Source organism: Cladophialophora yegresii (genome assembly GCF_000585515.1).
Source record: "Cladophialophora yegresii CBS 114405 chromosome Unknown aczIN-supercont1.1, whole genome shotgun sequence".
Classification (NCBI taxonomy): Eukaryota; Fungi; Ascomycota; class Eurotiomycetes; order Chaetothyriales; family Herpotrichiellaceae; genus Cladophialophora; species Cladophialophora yegresii.
The window spans coordinates 2068545-2094996 of NW_006913045.1; the positions used below are offsets into that span (position 1 = coordinate 2068545).

Below are 26452 nucleotides of genomic sequence, written 5' to 3' on the forward strand. Positions count from 1 at the left end.
GGTATAGACTTGGCTCTGCTGAGACGACTGACCAAAGAGCCGTCCTGCGGTGAGTCGACTCGAGCAACACGTTCGCGAGCGGCGCAACATCCTTCATCAAGCTTGCTTTGCATCCTTTCTTGGCGATGTTCAAGCTCTACGCCTCCTGCTCGAGCTCCTCCAACTTCTGCGCCATCACATGAGCAAAACAAGCCACTTTGTCAACTGCGTTCTGACAGGCAGATCAGCGAGGCTAGAATCGGTCTTGAACTTCGAAGCAGGTCTTGCGTGGGAAGCAGAGAAGGGCGGTTTCTTGTTTTGGCTTTGAGGCGGCTGATCGCAAATAGCAAGGTTCTGCTAAGGCTGAAAGGAGCGCAAGGTGAAAGTAATTGTTGCGAAAGGGAGAAAGGTGATGGGAGAAAATGGGGGATGAAGGGTGGGGCAAGCGTGAAAGTGTGGCTGCCAAGACCAAATACCCGCCTCGGATTGGCCTAGCGAGCTCCAGCTCCAGCCCCAGCCCTTTCCGTGTTAGCGAGTTACCTGGACATGATGGCTAGCCACCCACGCCACCCTCCCACCTGCTCCCACCAGCCTGCGGCAAAATTCCCTTTTCTTTCCCATCGCCGTGGTTGGGCTGTTCGCTCGCTCCAATGCAGGTACAAGTGCAGGATTCTATTTTCATCGTGACTGCCAAGCTGCCAGGATCACCTCCCGGAGCAACACGTGCTCACTTCCTGCATGTCGCCTCCGCGGGGCAAAAGTGAGCTGACACCGAGGGTACCGCAGACGCCACCACATACATACCATATCGACAACCTTCGGAGAAAAGGATACTTATCGATAAGTGAGTGGTTAGAGCCTCAATCCCGCAGGCTGGCATTGTCGACATGCGGCTCAAATTGCACCTGATCTCCAGCTAATTTTCTTCCGCCGAAAACAGCTAGCCATCAGTACTGCGTACCATGGCACTTGCCATGATCCCAGCCGTCGGCATCCATCAACCTTGGCGCAACTCGTTTAACTCGTACACAGGTCCCCGGGCTGCAGTGTCAAGTGTCCAGTTGTTGGTATCGGAGCCAAGATCGCCATCTGACTCTGGCCTGCGGGGCTGAAATGTACTTCAACGTGGTCGGCCCAACTGCATGACTGCTTGCTCCTAGCCTCGGCTCCCACCGCCTCACAAGACTGGATGGTCACCTTCCGAAGCTCAGACTAGGCGTTCGATACGAAGTCATTCAGCAAACGCCTAGAGCCTTCGGACCCCGGCTCACAGATCTAAGCCGGAGGCGCCTATCGTCAAGGCGTTCTGGCAGAGGAAAGCGGAGAGGTGTCAATTTGAAAGATGATGTGCATGAATACCCGCGAAGTCCAGCCAGAAGAGTGGCTTACTCGGCTTTCATGCCATGTGACCGTACTCGGCACTGGCACTTTGTCTCGCGAGCTGCGGACCCGACCTTACCAACAAAACTCTGCTTTTCACGGTACAGCACCAAACTAGGCTCACTTGCTTGGAGCAATGGGTAGATATGTCCCTCAGGGTACTGCATGCGCCCTTGGGTGTTCGATAGCATCTCAACTGCTCCAGAGGATCTCTTTCGATGCAAACCTGCTGGTGGAGATTATGAGGGCATCATGATGAACTTCCAGCGACGGTCTGTCTTCCAGCCCCATCGCTAAGTCATATTCTGTAAAGTTTCTGGTATTGGACACTGGCACGCCTGAAGACAAGAGTGTTTTGTTCTGCAGATGTGTCCTTCCCGCATAAGCGCAATACCGCCAACGTATCTAGCTGGTCTGCTGTACATGTGTCAATTTGAGCTTTCGGCATTGTTCACATCAGCCATACTTGCCCAGATGGCCATCCAGGTTGCAGACGTCGGTGCAAAAGCGTTAAGCCTGGGGCAGAGCCTTCGCAAGCACAAATGATCGAAGCTCCAAGAAGGCGCTTCCGCCGTTCTAACACAACTTTTTGGACTGGCTCCGCTCGTCACTTCCTGGCGCTTTTGACCATTCGCACCACCCACCACCAGGGAGACGCGGACTCCCAAGGAAGAGTGAGTGAAAGATAAGGTTGCGTTCTTGGAGTTACCGAATGTCGTTGTGGCGCCGCGGCGCAATGACAGAGACCTGCTTGGGGTGGTTGGCAGGTTGGCGACAACCTGACCCTTCGCCGAGCGAGCCTTTCGCGGAACAGCCCTCACTTCAATGGCGAAGCGATAGCCGTCTTATTGCACCTGTCAGATTCTCAACTGTCCTGTTTTGTTAATCAGAGGTGCTCAGCAGGCACCGCATACACAAGTGTTGCACCATGATCGTCTGTCCAGCATATTTGAGACCCAAGGGTTTCCAATCCACACCTGCTGATGTTCACATGCGACGTCTTGAGCCGGAAGAATTCAGCTCATAGATGGCTCTGCCGGGCTCAAATGAGGCATCCTGGGAAAATCTACCACCGTTCAATCAGGCTCAAAAACAGATGGATCTAAGAAGCAGTGTCGTGCTGTTAGAACTCGCCATACCTTGGAACACATCGGCCGAGAATATTCAGCAAAGGCACCTGTTGGTCCACATGTCGCCCGGCATCACAGCTGGTCTCTTTGACGATGATATCAGCCTCGTAGGGAAATATCTTGGATCGTACGCCCATCAATATCGGAACCGAGGGTGCTACGCACGTAAAACGGGCCAGCCACCACCGCATGTCATGTCGTCGTCATGAAAAACATTTAAGCGGGATTTTTGCGCGTCATACCTGTTGGTGTTTCAGCTGCTTGTCCACTCAGCACTACAGTTGACGATGGACAATTGTCATACGAGTGCAGACTGAGCAAACTACCGATTGTTTCGGAGGACATTTGTTTGCCGTTTTGCCGCAGGGTGTGGTTTGCATGAAGGAGATTCGTGCCTGTACAGACGTCTATACAGTAATGTGACGTTCAGGCGATCCACAGCAAATCGCACGGTGAGCTCAGCCAGGGCTGAATGGAATGCGCGGCATTTCCTCCGTTACTCCTACTCGGAAGAACATACGGAGTAGCCGACCCGATGCCAGTTGAGATGCCGGTCCCTCACTACTACCGTTAGCTGACTCAGGACTACCAAGCCAATTCTGGAAAACTTTCCTGATCGGGACTGGCCCATTCGGTTCGATGCACCACAGGCCGCGTTCTTTCAGCTATCCCAAACTTTTCATGAAAGGTGGATGCAAAGTCAGTACGTATGTGCCATCGCGGTGCTTCCCGGGCGAAAGGTGATGCCGGCCCGAAAGACCACGAGGGCGGTCAGCATGCATGCTGATGTATGAATCGTGTCGCCCGACACTGACTAAGTTGCGCGGTCCAACCTCCGAACGTCCCTCCAGTGGGGTCCAAAACTCAAAGATCCCAGCGCAGCCTCGTCTGGCAGGTCTATGAACCATGTACCAGAAAGCAGCATAGTGGCAATGCAAGGCACATGCATACATTGCAGTAACCGGTTAGCTCAAGTTCGACAAACCCTTGTCAGTGGTTTGATTGATGGCGATCATGCAGAGAGATCTCGTACCGCATTTCCATTTCTTTGGTCTGCCGTCTGAAAATCGCTGTCACACCAGCCAACCGGAAACTGCTTGCACAATGCAAATGCCAGAATGCAGACAACGAAATGCATATGGATTATACCCGACTTCAGGCCCGCCGTTGCAGTAGAAGAAACGATGACGATCAGCCTTGCGAGCGGTATCCGGGAAGTCTTTCCCCTCTCCTTGCTCCTCAGACGATCTGCCACAGTGCCAGGCTTTGCACTGCACAGTTTAGGACTTTTGCCTCGGTGCGTTCGGCACCGATGGCCCAGCCGACACTACATGACTCAATGACCCGGGAACAACTGGAGCGGTGAGGTGAGGAGGATGTGGCACACCATCATGCCAGTTGCCAGTGGTTTAGCACCGCAGGATGTCTTGACGGTTTCTCACTTCAGCGGCTCCTTTAGGCATCAAGCACGGCTACAGTATTCAAGGAGCAGGACAACACCTGACGCCTTGCATAGTGACTGGTGGTGAGCACGGTCTAACACGTGCGACTGACTGTCTCAATTGCTAACTATGAGATCGAAGGACGTCCGATCGCCAGCCAGCCTCGTGTCAGCCTTCTGTCATCAGAAGCCGACTGAGTTGAGAGATGTGGACGAGTCTGCATTCGAACATGATGCTCGCTCGACGTACGTTATCGTACTCCGTACCACAATACCAAACCACGGGGGCCCACGATATCGCCCTACCCACAGGATGTCCTCGTACCATGGTTTCTGTGCCTGCCATGGTAGAGCAAATCCCTGTAAATTATCAACAGTGTCATTCATCTTTACTTTTTCGCCACGGTGTCTACAGATCACTTGAGATCAACGCGATCGCCCTCGCCCACGACAATCTCAACCAAACGGTTGCCCTCATCAAGACTTCTGCGGCCGGCCTCCAGGATGGCGGTCGTCAGAACGGTGTTCCTCAGCGTAGGTAAGCCCCTCTTGTCCAGCTGTTCGACCGTGAGACGCCCATCATTCACCGCCGTGACACCATCGATGAACTTTTCGAAACTCACATAGCCGTACCCGCTCTGGCCGTTGAAATTGCCCTCCTCGTCCGGCGCATACCGCATGTAAAACGGATTATACCACTTCAGGGAACTTCCCGACCGATCGGCCTCGTCCACGACATCATACCCACGCTTCGCCTGGTTGACGTTGATTTCGCCCCCGGAGGCCACATAATGGAAATGCTGCTGCGAGTGGACGCCGGCGTTCATCGGCGCCGTCCAACTCGCCGTGTAGATGCCCGTGGCGCGCTTGTTGTCCGCGGTCCTCGTCCAGTCGACCAGCAAGGTGATTGTGTCCTCTGTGCCCTTGACGCAGCCCACCTGCTCGGCGACTCCGAGACTCGCGCTCGCCCGGACGGTCGTGGGCCGCCACCCGGCGTCCCGCACCATCCATTCGCAAATGTCCACGTGGTGCGAGTTGAGGTAGTACGAGATGTCCGAGTCGCGGCCCGCCCAGGCCCTGAACGTCTCCAGCTGCGATTTGGGCTGCGACATGTAGCTGTAGAAATAGTTGAAGTCGCCCAGCGCGCGGGCCCGGAAGCGCGCGTCCGCGTACGCCGGGTCGAACCGCTTGTGGTGCTCCACGTAGACGAGCACGCCCTGGGCGTCCGCCAGCGCCAGCAAGTCCAGGTGGTGCGCCAGTAACTTGGTTGCCGGTTTTGTCACCAGCACATGGTGGCCGCGTTGGATCGCGTAGCGCGCGATCGGGTAGTGCGTCGAGTCTGGCGTGAAGATGGTCACGGCGCTGCCCTTGGGGAGCGCGTCGATGGCGGCCCTGTAAGCTTCCGGGTCGGTCTTGTCGTCGGGCGGGAACGACTGGAAGGACACGTCCAGCCCGTTGTACGCGTCGCGGATGTTCTTCTGCAGGTGCGCGCGGATCGCGGGGAATTTCTTGCCCGACACGCCCACCATCGAGAGGTCCGACACTTTGCCCCGTCGGCGGAGGTCGAATACTATTGTTCTGACCGTTAGTGAGCCCCAGGTAAGGAAGGGTATTGTAGGTTATCAGGTGGACACGGTAATTAGGCCATTCAATGCTCGGCATCGGTAGAGAAGAAGATCATCTTTTAGCATCCGATTGCTTCTTCTTTTCTTTTCCCCTCCCCTTACTTTTCCGTCTTGCCTTGTATACAGAGGTCAGACAGACGGTGCAAACTTCGCTCTCCATTCAATAAAGAAGACTACCGTACAACGTAACGACGTGCGAGGAGCGACTCATTGTCATATCACTTACACGTCAACCCAACGACACCGATCTTCTTGTCCGACGTCGACGCGGCCCCGGACACGAACCCGGTCGTGTACTCTCCCGTCCCGACCATCAGCACAGCCGGTGGCGCCATGTTTTGATAGTCTCTGATACTGATAATGGCACAATGCAGTGCTCGTCTTCGTCTTCGTGGTCGTGCCCTGCTGGATCAGATATTCCGCGCGCACAGATCAGAGATGAATCTCGATCGCTTCACTGCTCACTGATTTGCTTCTGTGAGACAGCGGCGGTAATGGAGTAGGGAGGATTGAGATGAGATGGAACAACAAACGATGCGATGCGTATGGTACTCCGCAAGTATGTATGTAGGTCTACATGTGCAAGAAAGTACGGGTGTCTGTGATGTTATATTGTGTTAAAGTGTTGACGTGTCGTCCTTCATCCTTACACTGCCGTCGCGCTGTTGGCGGTTGGAGGGGAAAGAACGCCGCCTAGGCATTGGGTGAATGCGCCGCGGGCAGTACAATAAGTGGTGGGCGTCTAGAACTCCAACTTTAGCCTGCGGAGGGTCATGACCGTGCAAGGGAAGCAGTCACCCAGCAGTCACAGGGAATTTGCGGTTGCATCACAGTCGAGGGACACCAGAAGCGGAGAAAATCAATAATTAGGCTCAATTGCCGTTCTGGATACGGAGGGCCCAGTGGCCGAGAAGACAGTCGACCTCGCGGCTATTGAAGACTTCGGTATTTGCGCCGACGAATAACTGACGGCCAAGGCCGTTTCTCCAAATGCTTGACGCCGGAATTATGATCGTCCTGTGATGTTTGCTGTGCTGCCTTGGTGTCTTGGATGGGATGGGATCGAAATGGAGTGAAATGAGGTGAAGTGAAGAGCAACGATCATAGAGATAAAATGGAACCATGTGTTCGAAGAGGTGTCTTCCTGCGAGTGTCTCTCTCGTTTTCTCCGTTCTGATGGCCTTCGTGTGTGTCGGAGAAGGGCCCTGCGGCATTGAAGAATCGAAGTGAAGCGCACGGCGATGGGTATACATACACGCATGCACGTGAAGCATGCCAGGTTGTCAAATCTCATCCAGAGTAAAAACCTCTGCCGACCGAGCTTTGAAAGAAGCAGTGGAGCCAAGAGCATGTCCTAACGCTGTTCATGAAGCAGGATCTCGTATCAATCGGCAGAAGCAGTCGGCTGTGCATTGTTCGGCATCGAGTCATCTTCATCGACAGGGAATAACTCTGCCAAAGTCATGATAGAAGGGGCGGATTGCCACTACCGCTTGCGTCCGACTGTAGGCCATCATCGAACTTGAATACATACCCTGCAAGTGCCTTCAGACACCACACCCATATGGGTTCCCTACCATATCAACACTGACCCGGGTTCGGAGGTAAAAATGAATCCGAACAACTGGTTGCTTGCTTACCCATCTCTATACTGGCCGTTGGGAACTGGGTCAGGAGCTGACGCATCCGCGATACTCCCACCCGTTTGATCTTCCAAGCAAACGGCTCACAGTAATGGCGGTTCCTACCGCAGCATTATGAAGATCTGGACTTCTTGGCTGGTCTCGTACTCGAGCAACTGACGATAAAATCATGAGCCGAAATGAATTCGCGCCGATCTTGTCCCTTGCCGGATATATTGAAGGTCATGGATAGGCTGACTCACACGCCACCGAAGAAACCATGGTTGGAGGCGGTTGTTAGTCGTCAGAGGCTACGAAGGCGCACGCATGTAATCAAAATCCACAGATCCATGGTCTCTCTAGCTCAGGGGGCCGAGTGGACACGTACCACACTCCGCTGCCCATTCTGAAGAGGATTCTTCGTATTCTTTGGCATGGGTTTGAGCCTCAGAGTGCTAGCGAACCAGTCAGACATCTGTTTGAGGCGATCCATGTGGGCATAACATGGGGGTCAGACAGCTCCACCGCCACAAATGTGGCCTTCTAGTCAGGGTTCCTTGATGAAGGCCTTGGACACTCCAAAGGGAGTGTGTCTGGTGACAGCGAGCACATCAGCCGGCCCATGGCTACTGTTCGTCGAGGTGTAAGAGTAGAGGCATCGTCCTGATATCGCTCATATGGCTTCACAGAGGTGGAAGAGGCTGAGAACAACCTGCTCGGCGTGGTAACTGTGGGTGTGGATTTCGATAAAGTTGAGGTGCTGTTGCTCTTGTCGTCATTCTTCGGGCTTCTATAGGGAATGACATATGCTTTGAAAGGACTAACCTAGGTATTAGGGCAGGTTAGCTCGATCTTAGCTGACCATCCTGGTACCTCGTGCCATCAATGTCTTACACCGACTCCTGCTCTGGGGCTAGGGAGCCTGCTGCTGCGTTGATCCTTGAGGGTATATGGTAGCAGGTCCCCTGCTGCCGGGGAAGTGGTCCTTGCTGCGATTGGAATAGTATCAGGAGAAGGATTTCTGCCTCGTGTTCGCGTCCTGTCAAACCGTCTCTCTTTGACCCTACCGGATGTTCTGCAGATCGCCGAAGAGTTGGCTTTTCTTCGCGTACGACCAACTCTGGGAGCGGTGCTATATTATGTCATGAACGCTGCTCTCCGGGGCTTGTCGAAGTCTTCGTGGCAGGCGTACACTCCACTGCGTCGAGCTTGCCGGATCCTTCTGGCGATATACTGCGTTGTCTTCAACTGCCTGACATCGGAATAGGGAGCATATCAGGGACGAGCCAGCAACGGCCTGGCTGCCGATCCCTGCAGGCTGCAGACGACCGAGTCGCCAGCGCGGAGGTGGCTGCACTCCGGCAGTTCAAGCCCATAGTGATTTCCACTATTGTGGCAGGCCCAGACCCTCATAGCAGGCCAACCACCAGTTCTGCATAATGACATGGTGTGGCGATCTATGGGTAATGCAAAGGTGCCGAACGCCTGGCCCGATCTATACTGCCGAGGCGCTCTCCGTGGATGACTTGTTTTGGCCCAGTACATACTCCTGTTTCGGGGAGCAGGTGTAAGCCAGAGTCCAGTGTTTGTGCTTGGGACTTCACTTGAGTCCACGCGCCGCAAGTTCCTGGAAGAGCTGATAGGACTTGCGGACTTGCATCGGGTCTTCACGATGATAGAGATTGGATACCTCGTATTCCCGCGTCCATAATTGTACGGCCACCTTAGCGAGCTTGATGTCGCCACTGGTTGCCCTGCTCTCTTCTGGTTAACTAGAACGAGGTGTTTCTGGGCCGCAACGTCGAAGGAGGTCTTGTTGACCCTTGCCGGCTGCTGTGGTTGGTTCTGTCTTTCAGGGGATGGATGAGAGCTATTTCGCAGCAGTGAAGATGTATGGACCAGCACTCCACTCCACTATTCTCTTGTGCACTGACGCGGACTCGCTGACTCGGGATCCGGCTCAACGGTGTCGATGGTATCGGTCGAGGTCTACCACGTTGGCATGGTACACACCGCCGTCTGTACTGTATGGGCTGCTCGTCTATGTCATGCAGGTGCGCGAACGTTGTCATGAAGAGCAATTTGGAATATGTGCCCTGAGTCAGGGTAGTACCACGAGGCCACAGAGACGAACTCTAATACAGTACCAAAGTTCTGGCAGTAAGCCATACTAATTTCAAATCGCGAAGTATTGCCGTGGACGAAGCGATTTTCCGCGAGGTGGATTAGATATTTGAGCCTGGGGGCGCTGATCGGAGCTAGTGAAGAACATATCGGAGCCGTCACTGCTTGATAATGGCGTTTATTTCGAGCAACACGGCTGGTACGACGGTGAGCGACGGTGAACCCGAGACCGAGAGGACGGGGTAACGAATGATTGGCAGAAGGCGGCCACGACGGGTTGCAGGGTCTGGAATACCGGATCTGTTTTCAGCCTTGCGGTCGGCATCTGGCAGCTAAGCTCGTAGCGGTCCGAAAACAGAAAGTGGACCAGGTACTGTGCCACCAGCGTGACGATGGAAAGATGGGAGACATTAAGCTTCAGCCAACAGGACGGTGGCATCGTTTTCCCGGATGGGAATAGTCGGGAGTAGAACTCGCTTATCTAATTGCTGTTCGTGCCCAGGTGGCCTGTGAGACCCATAACTGGCTCGTGGCTAGGTCGTAGGCGGTGGGTGTGCCTCCCGCCAAATGGGCATTTCCAGAAACACCCATAGTCAATGCGTAGGTAATCAGATCGTCGGCTGCCTGGGCCAATAGCAGACCCGGAAATCAAAATATCAAGCTGACCAGTATATCGATACCGAGTAGGCGGAAGGCGGATCTGTTGCTCTCGGATCGAGCATGAAAATCACGTTTGTTCGAGGCTGCAAAACCCGATGCAGAGCCCTCGGTAGGGCTGAGGAAATGCCATCCATCAAGCATCCTCACCAAGACTCTTAAAGCCCGCGGAGGCTTGATTTTTGATTTCGATTTCGTCCAGCATTTTCCAAACGCAATCGCAGACACGTTTTCCAGCAAGAGGATCAGAAAATCAAGATGCCAATCGGCCGACCTCGAATACCCGGCACTGAGGCAGAGAGGGCGGAAGCGCGAAGAGCCAAAGTCCGAGCGTGAGTGTTCGACGCTCCCGCTGCCGGTTAAGACTCAACGGCACTAACAATGCGCCAATTCAAGCAATGTTCAAGCCTTCCGACGCCGCCAAAAAGAAAAGAAGCTTGCAGAACAGGCTACTCAACTGCGGACGAATGATGAGTGTCACGGCCAGACGCCCATAGGCGGAGCCCTACCGACAAGGCTGCCGACGTTTGCAACCTTCCCCGATGGGTGCCCCCAATCATATCGACCTTCAGTCTTCCCTCCAGAAGACCCTGAGTACTGGCTGTGGGCCATTCCCGCTGAAATGGGAGCACGACTGGAAGGAACGACTTACCAAGAGGCCTTCATCCAGGCACTTCAGCACAGGTTTGTGCGACCCGAAACGACCTGTGAGCAGACAAAGGACGGATCACGGCAAAGGGTCTCCATATGCTGCTCCACGTGGACTACATCGGCAGTCCTTGAAATCGGCAGACCCGAAACCGAAGTTTTGATGGAAGCTCTTCTCGCCGCCTCCCTCGCTATTGCCGGGAGAGATCGAAGAGACCTGGACATGACTCTCCATAGCGCCTACACGCAGACTCGTGCACTGCAAAGATTGCGATACTCGTTAACAAGGTATCAAGAGGGTGACCTGAGCATTTGTCCGACGTTGTTGTCTCTTACAGCGTTGACTTGCGCGATATCGGAGCTGATAGCAAACAAATCATGGGACAACTTCAACCGCCATCTTTTGGGAGTGGGTGCTTTGATATTTCACGGTGGCGTTGCCGTAAGTTGCCTGCACCACTGTTGTTGTCCCCGTTTTTGGTTCCACGACCTTCAGAAGGAAACATGCTGCTTGACTTTGGGAGGTGCAGACGGGCCGTGCTGACCAGCTGGACAGGGGCTGGATCGACGGTCTTCTCGCGAGCACTTTTATGGCTATCGTGCCATCCAAACACCTTTCCTGTTCATGAACAGACAACGAGCGTTCCTCTCCAACCCAGAATGGTGTGACTTTCCGTGGAAGAAGCATGTAGAACTCGCTCAACATCCACTGCACTCAATGCTTGATATTGCACTCAAGATCTTGCCAGAGATTGTGAAGCAAGACATGCCGAAGAAGTGGAAAATCGCCTGTCTGGAGGAGAGGCTGGACAAAGCGTGGACAGTCGTGGAAGAACTGGATGAATGGGAGAGTGAGCTGCGGTTACGGCATCACGGGGTTCTTTACGTCAAGGCGCCGTCCGCGTGGGAAGGTGTATACGAGCATCGCCTCGATTTCCCTGGCACGTCAGCTGCTATCGCCTTCGCCATGTATACTGCGGTGAGGATACATGTCGCAACCCTCATCGCCAACGTCTCGGACGAGATGCTCTCACGTGCGCCCACGGCTGATGTTCATCCACGTTCCGCCATGCTAGAGGCTTTGCGGTGGTCTCGTCTCGCATGTCAGAGCCTGGAATATTTCCATACAGGTGCACCCAAAGTCGCCGGACGGATTGTCACACTTTGGCCGCTCGAAACAGCTTGGGAGCTCTTCGGTCGAGTGCATATGGAGAGTACGGTGGATGTGTCGCAGGAGATGGCCTGGTGCCGGTCGATGGCCGAAAGACACGCCAGTCTTGGAATTCCTCCATTTCAGTGGAGATAAAGCGATTTTCGCTCTCAACAACGCGGTCCACCACGCATCGAACGAGGCGGAGTCTTGCAGTCGAACGTTGCGATTGGCGCGTTCAGGGCACAGCCTCGTTGGGCGTGAAGGAGAGTGGGTTCCAGTCTTCTCTATGTGCAGGAGACGGTGTTGATGATCGCAATGCACGAGATTCGCTTTTCGAAGCGGCCGCCAGTCCGAATCCGCTGATCCAGCATTGCGACTCGGTATGTGCGCGGAAAAGTGGCTGAATTGGGAAGCTCGATCAGGGCCAGGCAATTCACAGCTGATCTTAAAGAAGAAAGGTTCAGAGAGCGTGGGGCGTGCCTGGGTCGAATGCGGAAGGAACCCCCGTGGGTGCGGGAGAAATTGAGAGACAAGCGAGAGGCCAAGTTGGAGGCAGGTGAGAGCCGGGAGAGACAAGGCTCAGCCACGGAGGTGGCAAGGCTGCCTTGGCGCCTCGTGCCTCGGCTGCTGCCCTCAGCTGTGGCTTGATCGTGCCTGATCTTCCCTGCCGCCACAATCACCGTGTGGCTGGTGCTCTTTCCGGCAGTTTTCCAGGACGCTGCCTGCCGCTGCCTGCCGCTGCCCACATTCCCAGCTCCCAGCCATGGAATTGCACAGAATACACTGACCGTTGGAATGACGATTGAACCTGGAGAACAAAGCACGCAAATCCCTCGCCAAGATGTCGCACAACCTGGAATCCTTCCTTCCTTTGAGGTGATGATGGCCGGACAACTGCTTGGAGTGACGCAGGTCAAGGAGCGGCAAGCGCACAACCAGGAGTCACTGGAGCCAAGGACGGGCGCGGAGCGATGGTGACATGCTGGCCAAGACGTTGATTTCTCTTGCAAGTCTTGTCGTCAGAGAAACACACTGGTCTGACCTGTGCATTCTTGGAATTCCTTGGGTTCGGAGCCATGGCGATTGCAGCAGCGTATAGACAATCCGGCAAAAGCAAGGATGGGATTCCGTTATGTACTGTATCAACAGATCTTGGACGTGATTTTCGTGGTTGCATTAACGATCTGACCGGCCAAATGCCTGGTGCCCAGCCTTGTCGGTCTGTGTCGCTCCGTCCATCCTATTCGCCCCCTGATGGGTGTCGAGGAAGCCCAGCTGGGAACCCGCAGAGGAATTCAGATTTCGGTCAAAATCTGGGATCGCGAGCGGAGTGCCACGCTTGGGCGCCTCCTCAAACACAAGCCGGGTGTGTCACGGTGGCCGTTGTGTGAGTGGCCCAAATCGCCCGGTCGGAGAGTGCCCAGAATGCCTATCGTGCACTGCCTCAGTCTGGGCAGCCCGTCAAGACAGCTCACCCCAGACCGTGTTGACAGAAACTGGCGCTGCGCCGAGCGGATGCTGCAATCATGCTCATGGCGATTCTCGCTCTCATCTCATCATCATATATCCAAAGCCACCATCTCGCAACACCATGGCTGCCTCCTGCAGTCACGCTACAAAACGCCTTGCCCCTGCCGTGTAAACGAGGCTGAGTGTGATTATGTGGTCGAATTGCCAGTGATTGTGCCTCAATAAAACCCTCTGATCTCATCAGGACAGCCAGGCCCCAGCCATCCGCCATGGACGGGCCAAATCCCTCGTCGCCTCCCCAGATAACGGTTGATACATCTGTAAGTCAGGTCAAGGACATGGACTATTGCTGCATGTTTCATCTTTCTAACCTCCCCTGACCACAGAATCTATCGCAACAGCCCCCAACGGCCTCACCGATATCACCGGCTTCACCAACATCGCCTCGAGGCCACAGGCGGGGTCCTAGCATGTCGACGCCGCCTCAGACGGCCATCGACGAGGCCTCATATCTGTCCCCAACAACACCGGAGCGCAAAGCACAGTTTGACGGATCGACGCTCAACTCGAGATCAGGCTCTTTCTCTGATGGCCCGGCCAGGTTCCGATCAAATTCTGGCATCTCTGCGACATCGAGTGCGACCTTTTATTCGAAATCTAGTCTGGAATATGAGTCACCCGAAGATGCCTTGCGACCCGACAAGGGCAACGAAAAGGACTATGAGGTACCCAACAACCCGTTTGCCTTCTCGCCAGGTCAGCTGAACAAACTCCTCAACCCCAAATCATTATCGGCCTTTAAGGCGCTCGGTGGATTGAAAGGTCTGGAGCGCGGCCTTAGGACCAGTATCACAGCTGGATTGTCTGTGGACGAAACACGCCTGGATGGACATGTTTCCTTCGAGGAAGCTGTTGGCGCAGGATCGGACAAGGCATCCTCGAACATCCCTCTAGGCCGGTCAGATTCGAGAGGTAGTGTGAGCACGAAGGAAGTCAAGGGCCAATTTGAAGACCGGCTACGAGTCTTCAAAGACAACCGGCTGCCCGAGCGAAAGCCGGACAGCATTCTGGTTCTCATCTGGAGGGCATACAATGACAGGATCCTCATTCTTCTTACCATTGCGGCGGTAATCTCTCTATCATTGGGCATCTACGAGAGCGTCGACGGAGGATCGGGCGTGGACTGGGTCGAAGGTGTCGCCATCTGTGTCGCCATCATCATCGTGGTGACTGTTGGGGCAGCGAACGACTGGCAAAAAGAACGGCAATTTGTCAAGCTCAACAAACGCAAGGACGACCGAGAAGTAAAAGTCATCCGGTCGGGCAAGTCAATCCAGATCTCCGTGCACGACATCACCGCCGGCGATGTCCTCCATCTTGAGCCTGGCGACGCCATCCCTGCCGACGGTATCTTCATCTCAGGCCACGGTGTCAAATGCGACGAATCGTCCGCGACGGGTGAGTCCGACCAGATGAAGAAAACTCCTGGCGAAGAAGTATGGCAGCGCATCCAGGACGGGACTGCAACCAACAAGCTCGATCCTTTCATCATTAGCGGCGCCAAGGTCCTTGAGGGAGTCGGGACGTATCTAGTCACCAGCGTCGGCGTCAACAGCTCGTATGGCAAGATCTTGATGAGTCTTCAAACCGACAACGAGCCTACGCCTCTACAGGTCAAGCTCGGCAAGCTGGCCAACTGGATCGGTGGCCTAGGCTCCTCCGCCGCAGGGCTCTTGTTCCTGGTGCTGCTGATCAAGTTCCTTGCACACCTGTCCGGCGACACCCGACCGGGTGCCACAAAGGCTCAGGAATTCCTGGATATTCTCATCGTTGCCATCACCGTCATTGTTGTCGCTGTCCCTGAAGGGCTGCCTCTGGCCGTTACCTTGGCTTTGGCGTTCGCCACCACGCGCATGCTGAAGGAGAACAATCTTGTCCGAGTCCTCCGGGCCTGCGAAACAATGGGCAACGCAACGACAATCTGTTCAGACAAGACAGGTACGCTTACGCAGAACAAAATGACGGTCGTCGCCGGCACGCTGGGAGCAAAGGAGAAATTCGCCTCGTCACAGTCCGACGAGACTGCGGTCTCATTCAATACCATTTTCAGCAATCTGTCCGCTGAGGTCAAGGCACTGCTCCGACTGTCCATTACGCTCAACAGCACAGCTTTCGAAGGTGAAGAAAAGGGCGTGCCTACCTTCATCGGCTCCAAGACTGAAGTGGCGCTGCTGCAACTCGCAAAGGAGAATCTCGGCCTCGACGACTTGGCCGCCGAGCGGTCGAGCTACAAGGTCAAGCAGCTCATCCCGTTCGACTCGGCGCGCAAATGCATGGGCATAGTTATCAAACACAAGGGAGGGTACCGTCTCTTCGTCAAGGGCGCCGCAGAAATCATGCTCGCCCACTCGACCAAGACCGTTTCGAATGTCTACGACAAGCAGTACGAGGTTACCGATCTGACGGGCGAAGAGAAAGAAACCATTGGCGCGATCATCGAAGAGTACGCACAGCACTCGCTTCGCACAATCGGCATGCTCTACAAGGATTTCCCCCAGTGGCCGCCCGCCGGAGCGAAGACGCTCGAGGAAGACCCCAAGATGGCCGAATTTGCCGACATCTTCCACGAAATGACGTGGATCGGCGTTGTCGGCATTCACGATCCCCTCAGAGAAGGCGTCGTCGAAGCCGTTGCACAGTGCCAACACTCCGGAGTGGTAGTCCGCATGGTCACCGGTGACAACGTCACCACTGCCCGTGCGATCGCCAGCGACTGCGGCATCCTCCGCAAGGACGAGGATGGCATCGTCATGGAAGGTCCCAAGTTCCGGCAACTCTCGAACGAAGAAATGAACGAGATCCTCCCCCGACTGCGAGTCCTCGCGCGTTCGTCGCCCGAGGATAAACGCATCTTGGTCAGCCACCTGAAGCAGCTCGGCGAGACTGTCGCGGTGACCGGCGACGGCACCAACGACGGACCTGCATTGAAGATGGCCGACGTGGGGTTCAGCATGGGCATCGCGGGCACCGAAGTCGCCAAGGAGGCCTCCTCGATCATCCTGCTCGACGACAACTTCTCCTCGACCATCACCGCGCTGATGTGGGGTCGCGCCGTCAACGACGCAGTCAAAAAGTTCCTCCAGTTCCAGATCACGGTCAACATCACCGCCGTGATTTTGACGTTCGTGTCCGCCGTCTCCAGCGAGTCCAACCACTCGGTCCTCACGGCCGTGCAGCTCCTGTGGGTCAACCTCATCATGGACACGCTCGCCGCACTGGCTCTGGCGACCGATGCCCCGACGAAGAAGATCCTCGACCGCCCACCGCAGCCGAAATCCGAAGCCCTCATCACGATCAACATGTGGAAGATGATCATCGGCCAGGCCATCTACCAGCTCGTGGTCACCTTTGTGCTCTACTTTGCCGGCATGCGCATCCTGTCGTACGAACCCAGCCAACGCAAGGAACTCAACACCATCGTCTTCAACGCGTTTGTGTGGATGCAGATCTTCAACGAGCTCAACAACCGGAGGCTGGACAACAAGTTCAACATCTTCGAGAACATCCACAAGAACTTCTGGTTCATCGGCATCAACTGCATCATGGTCGGCGGGCAGATCATGATCGTCTTCGTCGGCGGCGCGGCCTTCAGCATCACCGCCCTGGACGGGCCCCAGTGGGCCATCTCGCTGCTCGTGGCGGTGCCCTGTCTGCTCTGGGGAGTTTTGGTGCGGTGCTTCCCCGACGCGTGGTTCGCAGTCGTCTTCAACGGCACGGTTGCAGGGATGACGGTCGTGCTCCGCCCGATCTGGAAGGGTCTTCGCGTCGTTTTCCACCCCGTAGCGCAAGGCTTCCGCGCGATATCTCGGGTCACCAAGCGCGCTGTGGGCAAGAAGGCTTCCCAAGAGGACGAAGACCCGCAGACACCTGTCGACGAAGAAAGACCGTCCATTGCATTGACGGAGAAGCAACCCGCCACGGCGGATGAGGCCACGCGCGTCTCTTCCTCGCTGACGCCTGTCCCTACGGAACAAGTCCACGTGGCTGAAAAGGGCAAGGCACGGGACGGTGACAATCACCAAGGCGACGACACGGCCCAGGAGAGGAGACACGTGCCGGTGCCGTCCTTCTCAATCACTGGGCCGACATAGCGCGGTAAAGGATGTCAATTCATGTGATATGTCTCATGCCTCCTATGTTTTACTACGCTCGACTTGCGGAACAGTCAAGACCTCCGACTTTCATTTCCTGTCAGTATTTGGGATGGCTCTGGATGGATGGGTGTTCACGGCGTTATGAGTATGTCCGCAACCAAGACTGTGTAACGACATGTATATCGATTGAGGATAGAATCCGGGTGGCCATTGTCTATCGCACGGCGTTGGAATGGAACGGAGCTGGGAGTTACGACGCAGTCCACCCATCCGCCACGACACCAGGAGCGGTTCGATGGCGCTTCGTGATTCAGAAAGGAAACGGAAAAGTCGACAATGGATGACCAGCAAGCGAAATGGAGTGAATCCCTGGCTCAGCTTTCATATAGTAGCCGTATGTAGGAAGTACACAAGTATGAGTTAGATGTGAATATCGACTCAAGCTACGCTACATACCGATCATGGCCCAATAAAAACGTGTAGAAATATACGTCCGATATCGTGCTCCAATTCCTTACATCGCCCTTGTGCTCTGACCCTGTACTCTCCCCGTATGCATGAAGGAAGAAAAGAGCGTCTTTGTTGATGTGGCGAGGCTTCACGAGAGGTACAGTAGAGCAAGCCTCTCGTACTACAGTCAAACCGAGTGCCCTTTCATCACAGTCTATATATAGCCTACGAGTTCAAAACCTTTTCTTTGGACCTGTACAGTAAGTATCTCACCTCATTCACGCGTGTTGCGCATGTCGTCCACTCACCATGATATACTCCGTACATACAGTACTTTATCGTGTCGGCTCTTTGCCTTTCTTGCCCCTTCCCGCCCCGAATCCCTGATCCCGATCTCGGTGCCATGTTCCCGCCCACGCGCTCCGTCCCGACAGTTGTCAGCAAGTATGTACACACTGTGTGCCACGTATTCAGGCAGGCATGCATGCATGTATCCATGCCAGGTCAGCCCGTTACAGGAAAGTCAGCCCGGCCTTGATCCGGTGCCCGGTGCCTATCGTCCGGTGAGGCTGAGGTTTGGGGTAATGAAGGGACGCCTTTTTGGCCCGACAAAACTGCATGGTCGAGTACCTGTACTTGTGCTGGGTACTCCATACGGGGGAGACGAGGCGTGTGATTCACCCGCGACACAGAGACACAGAGACACAGAGACACAGAGACACAGAGACACAGAGACACTCGGTAAACGAATGTCTTGCTCGTAGCTGTTTTCGTTGCTCAAGTGGGGGTTGGAAGTGGTCGAGTGGTAATACTCGGTACTCCATGCTCCTTACATAACTGCAATCATTACGGAGTATATGGTGGCCATATCGGTCGCCCGCAACAGGATGGATGGCCTTCGGGTCGTGCCTTGCGAGTAGCACGTCGAGAGCCTCAACACCGTCACCAAGCTGCTTGCTACTTGCTACTTTTACTTTTACTTTGAAGTCGGCACTTTCAAGTTTTTGAAGGAGTTTCATATTTCTCGCTTGAACCACTGGTAGGGAAACACTGGGCGACTGGACTGGACTGGACAGGACGCTTCCATTCCAACCCACCCACCACTTTCATCTTTTCATCTTGCAACACATGAGATATCCATTCCATTCCGATCAATACTTCCACCACACTATCGTAGTTAGACCAAAAAGCAATCCACTGTTAAAAAAAAGATGCAGAGGAGGATCATAGACACAATACAGCTCGGACATGTGGAATGTGTATACGTGTAATCCTTTCCTGGCTGCTGGGCGCTCTTGCGCTTTCATTTCCCCCAAGTAACGCCAGACTCCGCTCGTTCCCATGAGTGACATAAAGAGATGTTCTTGGTGAGTGTGACATAGATACATAGGTGAGATGATCAGAGGGTGTTTTGTGATTAGATATTATGATTTCTTTCGGTCGTTTCATTGCGTATAGCCGGGTGGTTTCCCGCTCGGCGCCGGTCCTTTGCCGCCGGGACCACCGGGCGGTCCTCCTGGACCTTTCATGCCCGGACCGCCAGGGCCCCCAGGACCGCCGCCTGGGGGACCACCCGGACCGCCTGGGCCTCCAGGACCTCCTGGGCCCCTGCCGCCCGGAGGCCCCTTGCTGGCGAGACTGCTGCGCTTCCTCAGCTTCTCTCCGAATAGCCAGAGGAGGATAGGGACAGGAATGCCGATGCCGACAGCGGCAAGTGCGAGCACCGTGTTACCCCAGCCGAAATCGAGGGCCTTGTACATGATGGGGGCGAAGAGCGGGAAGCTGAAACCGGCCAGGGATCGCAAGATCGTGACGGCGGCCACGGCGGAAGCGGCGAACCGCGCATAGGTGTCGACAAGGTACGTGGTAACGCACTGGAATGCAGCAATCGTGCCAATGCCGAACAGGAAGGAGCCGATGTTGGGCACAATCCAGTGCGTTTTGACTTGCGCGGACCATCCGTACACCAAGAGGCCGATGGGCACAAAGAGTGAAAAGGGGATGACTACTGGCATACGGTATTCGGGCTTGCCCTGGCCCCGGGGATCCTTGGCCTTGAGCTTGCGATAGATTTTGTCGCCAGATTTACCGCAGAGAGGGGCGCCAATGAAGAAGCCGAGACCGAGCGAGATGTAGTTGAGACCAGCAATGCCGACGGATTCTCCATAGACCTTCATGTACAGGCTGGGGAACGTGGAGAGAGCGAGGTACAGGATTCCGTACGAGAAAGCCATGTAGAGAGCCAAGACCTGGACGATGGGCTGGCTGAACAGCATGCCAAACGACCGGACCATGGTCTTTACAATCTTCTTCCAGACTGGTTGGTCAACCTCACCTTCGCCTTCTGCGCGGTAACGGTTGTCTCCCGTCTGCTTGCGAATCATCTTGGCCTTCTTGTGCAGGATGTAAGGAGCGTAGGTCTCATTGAGTTTCCAGAAGCCGGCCGCCAGGATGAAGGCGTTGACGATTGACGAGGCATAGAACATCCACCGCCAAGTGGACTTCTCAGCGACCCAGGCTCCCACGATCGGACCAATGGCGGGGCCGAGAAGAGGTCCCATCGCGTAGATACCCATGGCCTTTCCACGCTCTTCAGGCTTGAACAGATCACCCAGGACACCACCACCAATGGCTAGTGGAGCAGATCCACCGAGACCGGCCAAGAAGCGGAAAGCCAGGAGCTGTGAGGAAGACTGAGCAAAGCCACAAGCTGTGTTGAAAGCGAGGAACAAGATGTTGGAGGATTGAAGGATGATGACACGCCCGTACAGTTCGGAGAGTGGCCCCAGGATCATAGGACCGACCGCGTAGGCCAAGACGAAGATGGACAGAGTCATTTGCAACTCAAAGTCGCTCTTGATGTCGAAGTCTTCTTGGATCTGGAACAAGGCGGGGGCAATCATCGAGGAAGCAAGAGGTGACAGGAATGTGAATGAAGCTGTGAGCATGGTTATGGCCCACTTCTTCTTGGACGGCCAGTTCTTCGGGTTAAGCGGGTCATTAGGACCCTCGAATGTGACCTGCAACGCGATGTTAGCCTGGACCTTGGAGGACTTCTGTTGCAGACTTACATCGAATGGATCCTTTGGCTTCTTGGGACCTCCCGGACCGCCTGGACCGCCAGGGCCCCCGGGGCCACCACCAGGCTTCTCCTTGGGTAGCAAGGGGGTGGGTGTGGCAGGCCCGTTCTGGGCTTCAAGATCAAACTTGGCTGGGTCCTTTCTGTCTGACATGCTGTGGCTATGACCGTGGCCATGGCCATGACCATGATCCTCCTCGCACGTGCACCAGGACTCATGTGAATGTTTACTCGTCGCTCGGTCCATCGGAGGTGTCATTTGTTGTGACAACGGTCTCTTCTCATCTCGCGGATATGAATTATGTAGTGTGTTCATGGCTAACGTCTCTTCTGACTGGGTAGGATAACGAGGAACTGACTGGTCGTACAGGGAATCATTGCTGTTGAGATAGCCTTCTGCCAGTAATCTCTGGTTTGCTACAAAGTCTTGGTCGCGGCCGAGGTAATGGTCGTCGCTGACTATTCTCGAGTCTCGCGTTCGGAAGGACGGCGCGTAGGACTGTATCGAATCGCGTTGTTGATGAGACCGCATCGACCCCTGATCGTCATATCGGCCGACATGGTAGTCTGGGCCATCATCATAAAGGACAGCGAAGGTAATCTCACTGCTGGCACGGTCGGAGCCAGGTGAGGGTTCAGCAGGTAACGAACGGTGTCGATAGGGTTCGGTGGAGTTCAGGCGTCGTAGCGAAGGAAACCTCGAGTTCAATGCCGGCTGGGATAGGGGTCGGAGGAATCCGTTGTTGGCGCCATCATCCTCCATGTCGTCGGCTCTTGAGCTGGATCGAATAAAGGGATTATTGCTGTTCGATGTGATCGGCAGTGCGGGTGCGAGGTATCGAGGCGGTGATTGTTGTGCGTGGTTGGCCAGAGAAGTACCGGGACGCGAGTGAGAGTCGTAGCCTTGCGCGACTTCCCAGCTGTCCCACGAATTGGTGGCCGCCAGTGTGGAGGAAGCGTGGTGAACTACCTAAGAACGAGCGTGGTGGTGCGTCCGCCGACTATTACGGCAACAACAAGAAAAACGAGAAGAAAAAGAGTCGAAAGAGGTGTCGACGCTGGAACGGCAGGGCGGCAGCAGGGAGGGAGTGAGCGAGAGTGGTGAAGTAGTAGAGTCGGCAGGCAGACAGGGAGGGGACCACGGGCAGGAATAAGACCCGCCGGACAGTCGAGATGACGAGCCCTGGAATAGGATTGGGGGTTGGACGGGGGGTTGAAGGAGCGTGAGCTGGGCTGCGACTCGCGAGCTGGCGTGTGAGAGAGAGACAAAAAAGCGGGCTGCGGGTTGCAGAAGTAGACGAGGGCTGCGGCGGGCTTGCGGGTGGGCTGTGAGGCTAGTCTGCAACAGAAAGATAGAACCCTAGGCTGAACTTGGTGCTATGCGGCGGCGGGCCTTGGATGACCTGGACACTCCTGGGATAGCTACGGGTTAGTACTATCCGGGAATAGAGACGGTGCTTTGGATTTGGGAACAATTACCAGACACGCCTGGCTGGCTGTCACACTCCGCGGAACACGCCTTCTTTCAGGCCCCGAGATCTGAGGCTTCGCCGTTTCTACCGTACGGCCGCTCGGTGCACGGCTATTGTTTTGCGACGGAGTACGGAGTAGAGACGGAGCAAGTCACTACTATGCGAGTCTGTAAGCCCTTAGAAGACGTCGAAGATCTTGTACGGGCCCTGTAAGGCGCACTCTGTGAGTCGCCGGACGAGGAGCAAGTGGTTGATCTGGCCTTCAAAGGGACAGTCGAAATACGGACGGAGACTCGAGAAATTGGGAGCTGAAGCCTCTCCAGCTTTGATTGGGCGTGCAGGGAGGGGTGGCAAGCTGCAAGTGATCGATTACCAGGGGAAGTTATGGATAATCATGACAGCCCTCGATCCGGCACACTGTGTAGAAGCCGTAGAGGGAATTTCTGCTACAGATGGCACAACATACTGGGCCGGGATATCGATCCAGCAGTGTCTCATAGCATCAAAGGACACGGGAAGCACTGGTATGCTCGCTCCTCTGGAGCATTTTGCATGGTAACATAGCATGCGGCGAAGCGCAAGGGTATGTACATGCCCACGGCTGAGTGAACCATTTCGCCCATGACGGCTATCGTGCATATCTCGGAGGTGTAACTTTGACGATAGCCTGTTTTTTACGAGCCTGCCAAAATCCGGAGACAGGGATGCCATGGCTGGCAGACGGGCTGTCGCACTCCCCGAACCGTCCATTCGACCTGGTTTCCCTCGATCGACCGCGTTGTACTTGAGGGCTCGAGGGATAACCGAGCTGCTTTTGCATTCATGAGTTCCCCTTCACAGCAACATGGCAAGCACCATCGACTATGAAGAACCTGTTCGGGCGGTCTCAAAGCCATGCGAACGACATGAGATGCAGCATGATGGAGGAGGCGGGGAGCAGAACGACAGCCTTAGTGGAGATTTCTAGGGACTCATTGGTTAGCCGGCGAGCTTGGGCGAACTTTAGGCGTCCTCATCCGCCGCAAAGTGGCCCCATTCGGCCGATTGACATGTGGAGTGATGCTATATTCAGTCCGTAGCGCCATCACTAACGGGTCATTGTGGATGCCGTGGTCTGCGGTGCAATCTTGGTCACTGGCAAATCACACTCGCGTTGCCCCTGTTTTCCATCAGTCTCTCCACGGACTTCATCGCCCGACTGACCGACTAAGAGCGCCTCGTTCCTGCCCGGTCAGCCATTTGGAGTATGGTCCGGTGCCAGTTGGCCAATCGCGTGGGTTCTTTTTGCCGTGACCATAGTAAAAGGCTCGTTCAGCCCTTCGTCTGCCATCACCGCAATACCGGCACACATCAATGACGGCTAGATAGAACGATCATGGTCCCGGATCGAGGGCGATAACGAGCGTGAGATACACAGTACACTGACTATGGGATCTTGTGTCCAATTCTGCATGAACATAATGACTGTCCTCTGCTGTTCCTAATGACAGCCTTGTTGGGGAATGCATGGAAAAGGGAGAGGCAAATCCAGATGGTCATTAATTTCCTCCTCCTCACCTGCAATTTCTCAGCACCATCTTGGCGCCCCTGAGAGTCAACATCAGCGTAAGAATTTACGTTTTCTTTGCGGTCCAGCTCCCAGTCGATTTGTTCGACGGCTCCTCTTGTTGTTTTCGCTTTAAGCGAGACCCTTTCTCCTGTGGCACAGCTGCCTCGAAGACCGCCTATCGATAGAGATTCGAGAACGAAGCATGGCACAACTTCCCCTCCCCCCTCCAGCTTCGCATGTTCCTATTGCCGCTTCGGGGCATGAGCTCATCTCGTCAAAGTAATAATAGGCGCCTGATTGGTGTTGGATCCTCGGCACCAAGGCCGTCCTGACCGGATCGAGCGGTCTCAAACTCGAGCCCGACGAACGTGTCACCACCACACGCTAGCTATGCACAGACTTTCGCACCCTCTATCTGGTTATCAGTTTCATCAGACCCTTTGCTTGGTACTGTGTACTCCGTACTCCGTACAGTACTCCGTATGGCCGAAATATCCGACTCCGTTTAGAGCACTCACGTGGCAATGGATTAGCTTCGTCACCTTGCATTCGTGACTTTGCCGAATGCTGCTTGGACGTAGTTTGACCGGTGAGTCCAGGCATCGCTCGTCGATAGCTCCAGTACCCGTCTGAGTGTTTCCACGATGCCCTGTCTTTCACAGTGAGCTTCCAGGCGGCGTCTTCCCGAATCATTTTGGTTGGAACTCATGGCTGTCTGCGAGAATAGCTGGTTGGACGATAGACTCTCGATCAAGAGCCATATTCGAAGCGGGAATTGTGATGTACGTACTACTCGCACAGCAGCTGATAAAGCTGTATCTTACGGGCCTACCCTGTTACTTTCAACCCCAGGAAAACGTGGGAGCCTCTTCGCCAACTCACACGCACGGAGAATTCTGCCTTGGCCGATGTCTTGGGGCCGAGGCAGGAATGGTCGCTCAACGCTAAAGTGTTGCGCCAGCGTGTGATAACAATAGCAGCATCCCCACAACGATGGCTTGTGAGAAACAGCACCGTTGCTCTCGAAGCACGGTCATGTGTGCTACTATGCTACGTCGCGTGCAAGGACCGGTGAATGTGAAGCTGACACATTCATGTATCATTCCGGGCAAAACTCTGCGAACCGGGTCTTCGAGGGGATACCCACAAGGGTACTCACGAAATATGCACTCCGAAGGAACGTATCCGCAGATTCCATAGAGTCGGTCGGTCTCGCTTCAGAAATAGCGGGCTTGCGTTGGTTCGGCGCCTATGAAAAGAGTCCTCCCAAACTCGAACGGTATGCGGAGCCAGACGGCGAGAATTCCGTCGTCACCTTGCAAAACGCGCAAGAGCCCACGGCTTTTTCTAACCTCACTGCTAGTGCTTGAGTTCAAGTGCTAGAGATGCACCCGCTGATTAATGGGGGCTTGTGTAGCATATTCCAGTCTGCGTCTCGCAGTAGTGCTGCTTTCCAGCGCTGCTACCACCAGCCGAGCCTTGGGTCGAGACGTGTTTTTGATGCTGACAGAGCCAGCAGGCGCCAATTACATAGCCCATACAGCTTGAACGTCGATTCGTATTCGTACAAGTACCTAGGTAGGGCTGTATCTGAGTGAACCACCCCCAGTAAGTTCACCAGCAGCATGACATCCATTCGCTCGTGATAAGCTCCGGAGCAGGTCGCAGATCCACAAATACTTTGTACTTATGCGCGTAAGGTGCGTCCAGCCACTCACTTTTAAGCTTGGCAGTCCGTGGCCTAGCACTCCACGATGCAAGTCCGTTTGACGCAGAAACAAGCTCAAATAATTCAGTCTTTAAGAAGGAGCCAACTGAGACCCGCCTGGGCCGAGTCTCCAAGAACTCTGTTTCTGTACTCCGTACGTACCGTGTTCTTGGCCACAGGAATATTATTGATTCCAGAATTGTTCTGGAGCAGTTGGCGGCTGTGAGACAGTGACGTTATCCCGTTGTCTGCCTCACGAAGGCTCCGGAATGACATGGTGCTTAAAAGCACTGTGGACACTACTGCGTACTTGCGCAGGATCGCAGAGTTTCGTTCTCAAGCTTCTGTTGGGGAGGTTTGAGCAATGAAATGATTCGCTCACAGCCCGACTAGAAGAGTAGAGTGTCAAAAGGTTCTTTTGCTCCAGCCTCCTCAAGGATATGCTCACACGACCGAACGATGGCCTCCAAGTCAACCACTGATGGTGGCTGAGGCGCATGACGCGAAGAGTTTGTCACGTCGACCACATCGCGAAAAGTTTCTATCATTGATCTTGCGACATTTCATAGGTGGCTTTGATATCCGTGCTTGAGCAAGGAGCAACTTGGTGCTTCAGTCGCGTGCTGCAAGTTCAGTCCACATTTTCAGCCAAACACTGTACTCCGTACGGAGTACAGAGCGGTTCAGATCTTCTCTTTGCTCCCAGCCACCTGATATCTCGAGCCAAGCGAGGTACCACTCTCACAGGACTGCTGACCTCGCACATTCGGTTCTCGATGAGGTTCTCGCTTGAGGTACTCCGTACGAGGTA

At 54.8% G+C, this 26452-nt stretch overlaps 4 protein-coding genes across 4 annotated transcripts; 2 read left to right on the forward strand and 2 right to left on the reverse strand.

The window, feature by feature from the left end:
• Positions 1-4346: 4346 nt before the first annotated feature.
• Positions 4347-5890, reverse strand: A1O7_00736 (oxidoreductase; the record flags this gene model as incomplete). The annotated part of the gene is made up of 2 exons (XM_007754777.1): positions 4347-5500; positions 5782-5890. The coding sequence occupies 2 exons, from the start codon at positions 5888-5890 to the stop codon at positions 4347-4349; spliced, it is 1263 nt and encodes a 420-aa protein (XP_007752967.1).
• Positions 5891-11324: 5434 nt separating this feature from the next.
• A1O7_00737 (uncharacterized protein) lies at positions 11325-11912 on the forward strand (the record flags this gene model as incomplete). The annotated part of the gene is made up of 2 exons (XM_007754778.1): positions 11325-11640; positions 11737-11912. 2 exons carry the CDS (start codon positions 11325-11327, stop codon positions 11910-11912), a joined length of 492 nt encoding a protein of 163 aa, XP_007752968.1.
• Positions 11913-13498: 1586 nt separating this feature from the next.
• A1O7_00738 (Ca2+-transporting ATPase) lies at positions 13499-17380 on the forward strand (the record flags this gene model as incomplete). The annotated part of the gene is made up of 2 exons (XM_007754779.1): positions 13499-13549; positions 13616-17380. 2 exons carry the CDS (start codon positions 13499-13501, stop codon positions 17378-17380), a joined length of 3816 nt encoding a protein of 1271 aa, XP_007752969.1.
• Positions 17381-19278: 1898 nt separating this feature from the next.
• On the reverse strand, positions 19279-21675 carry A1O7_00739 (uncharacterized protein; the record flags this gene model as incomplete). Its single annotated transcript, XM_007754780.1, has 2 exons — positions 19279-20853; positions 20905-21675. The coding sequence occupies 2 exons, from the start codon at positions 21673-21675 to the stop codon at positions 19279-19281; spliced, it is 2346 nt and encodes a 781-aa protein (XP_007752970.1).
• Positions 21676-26452: the final 4777 nt, after the last annotated feature.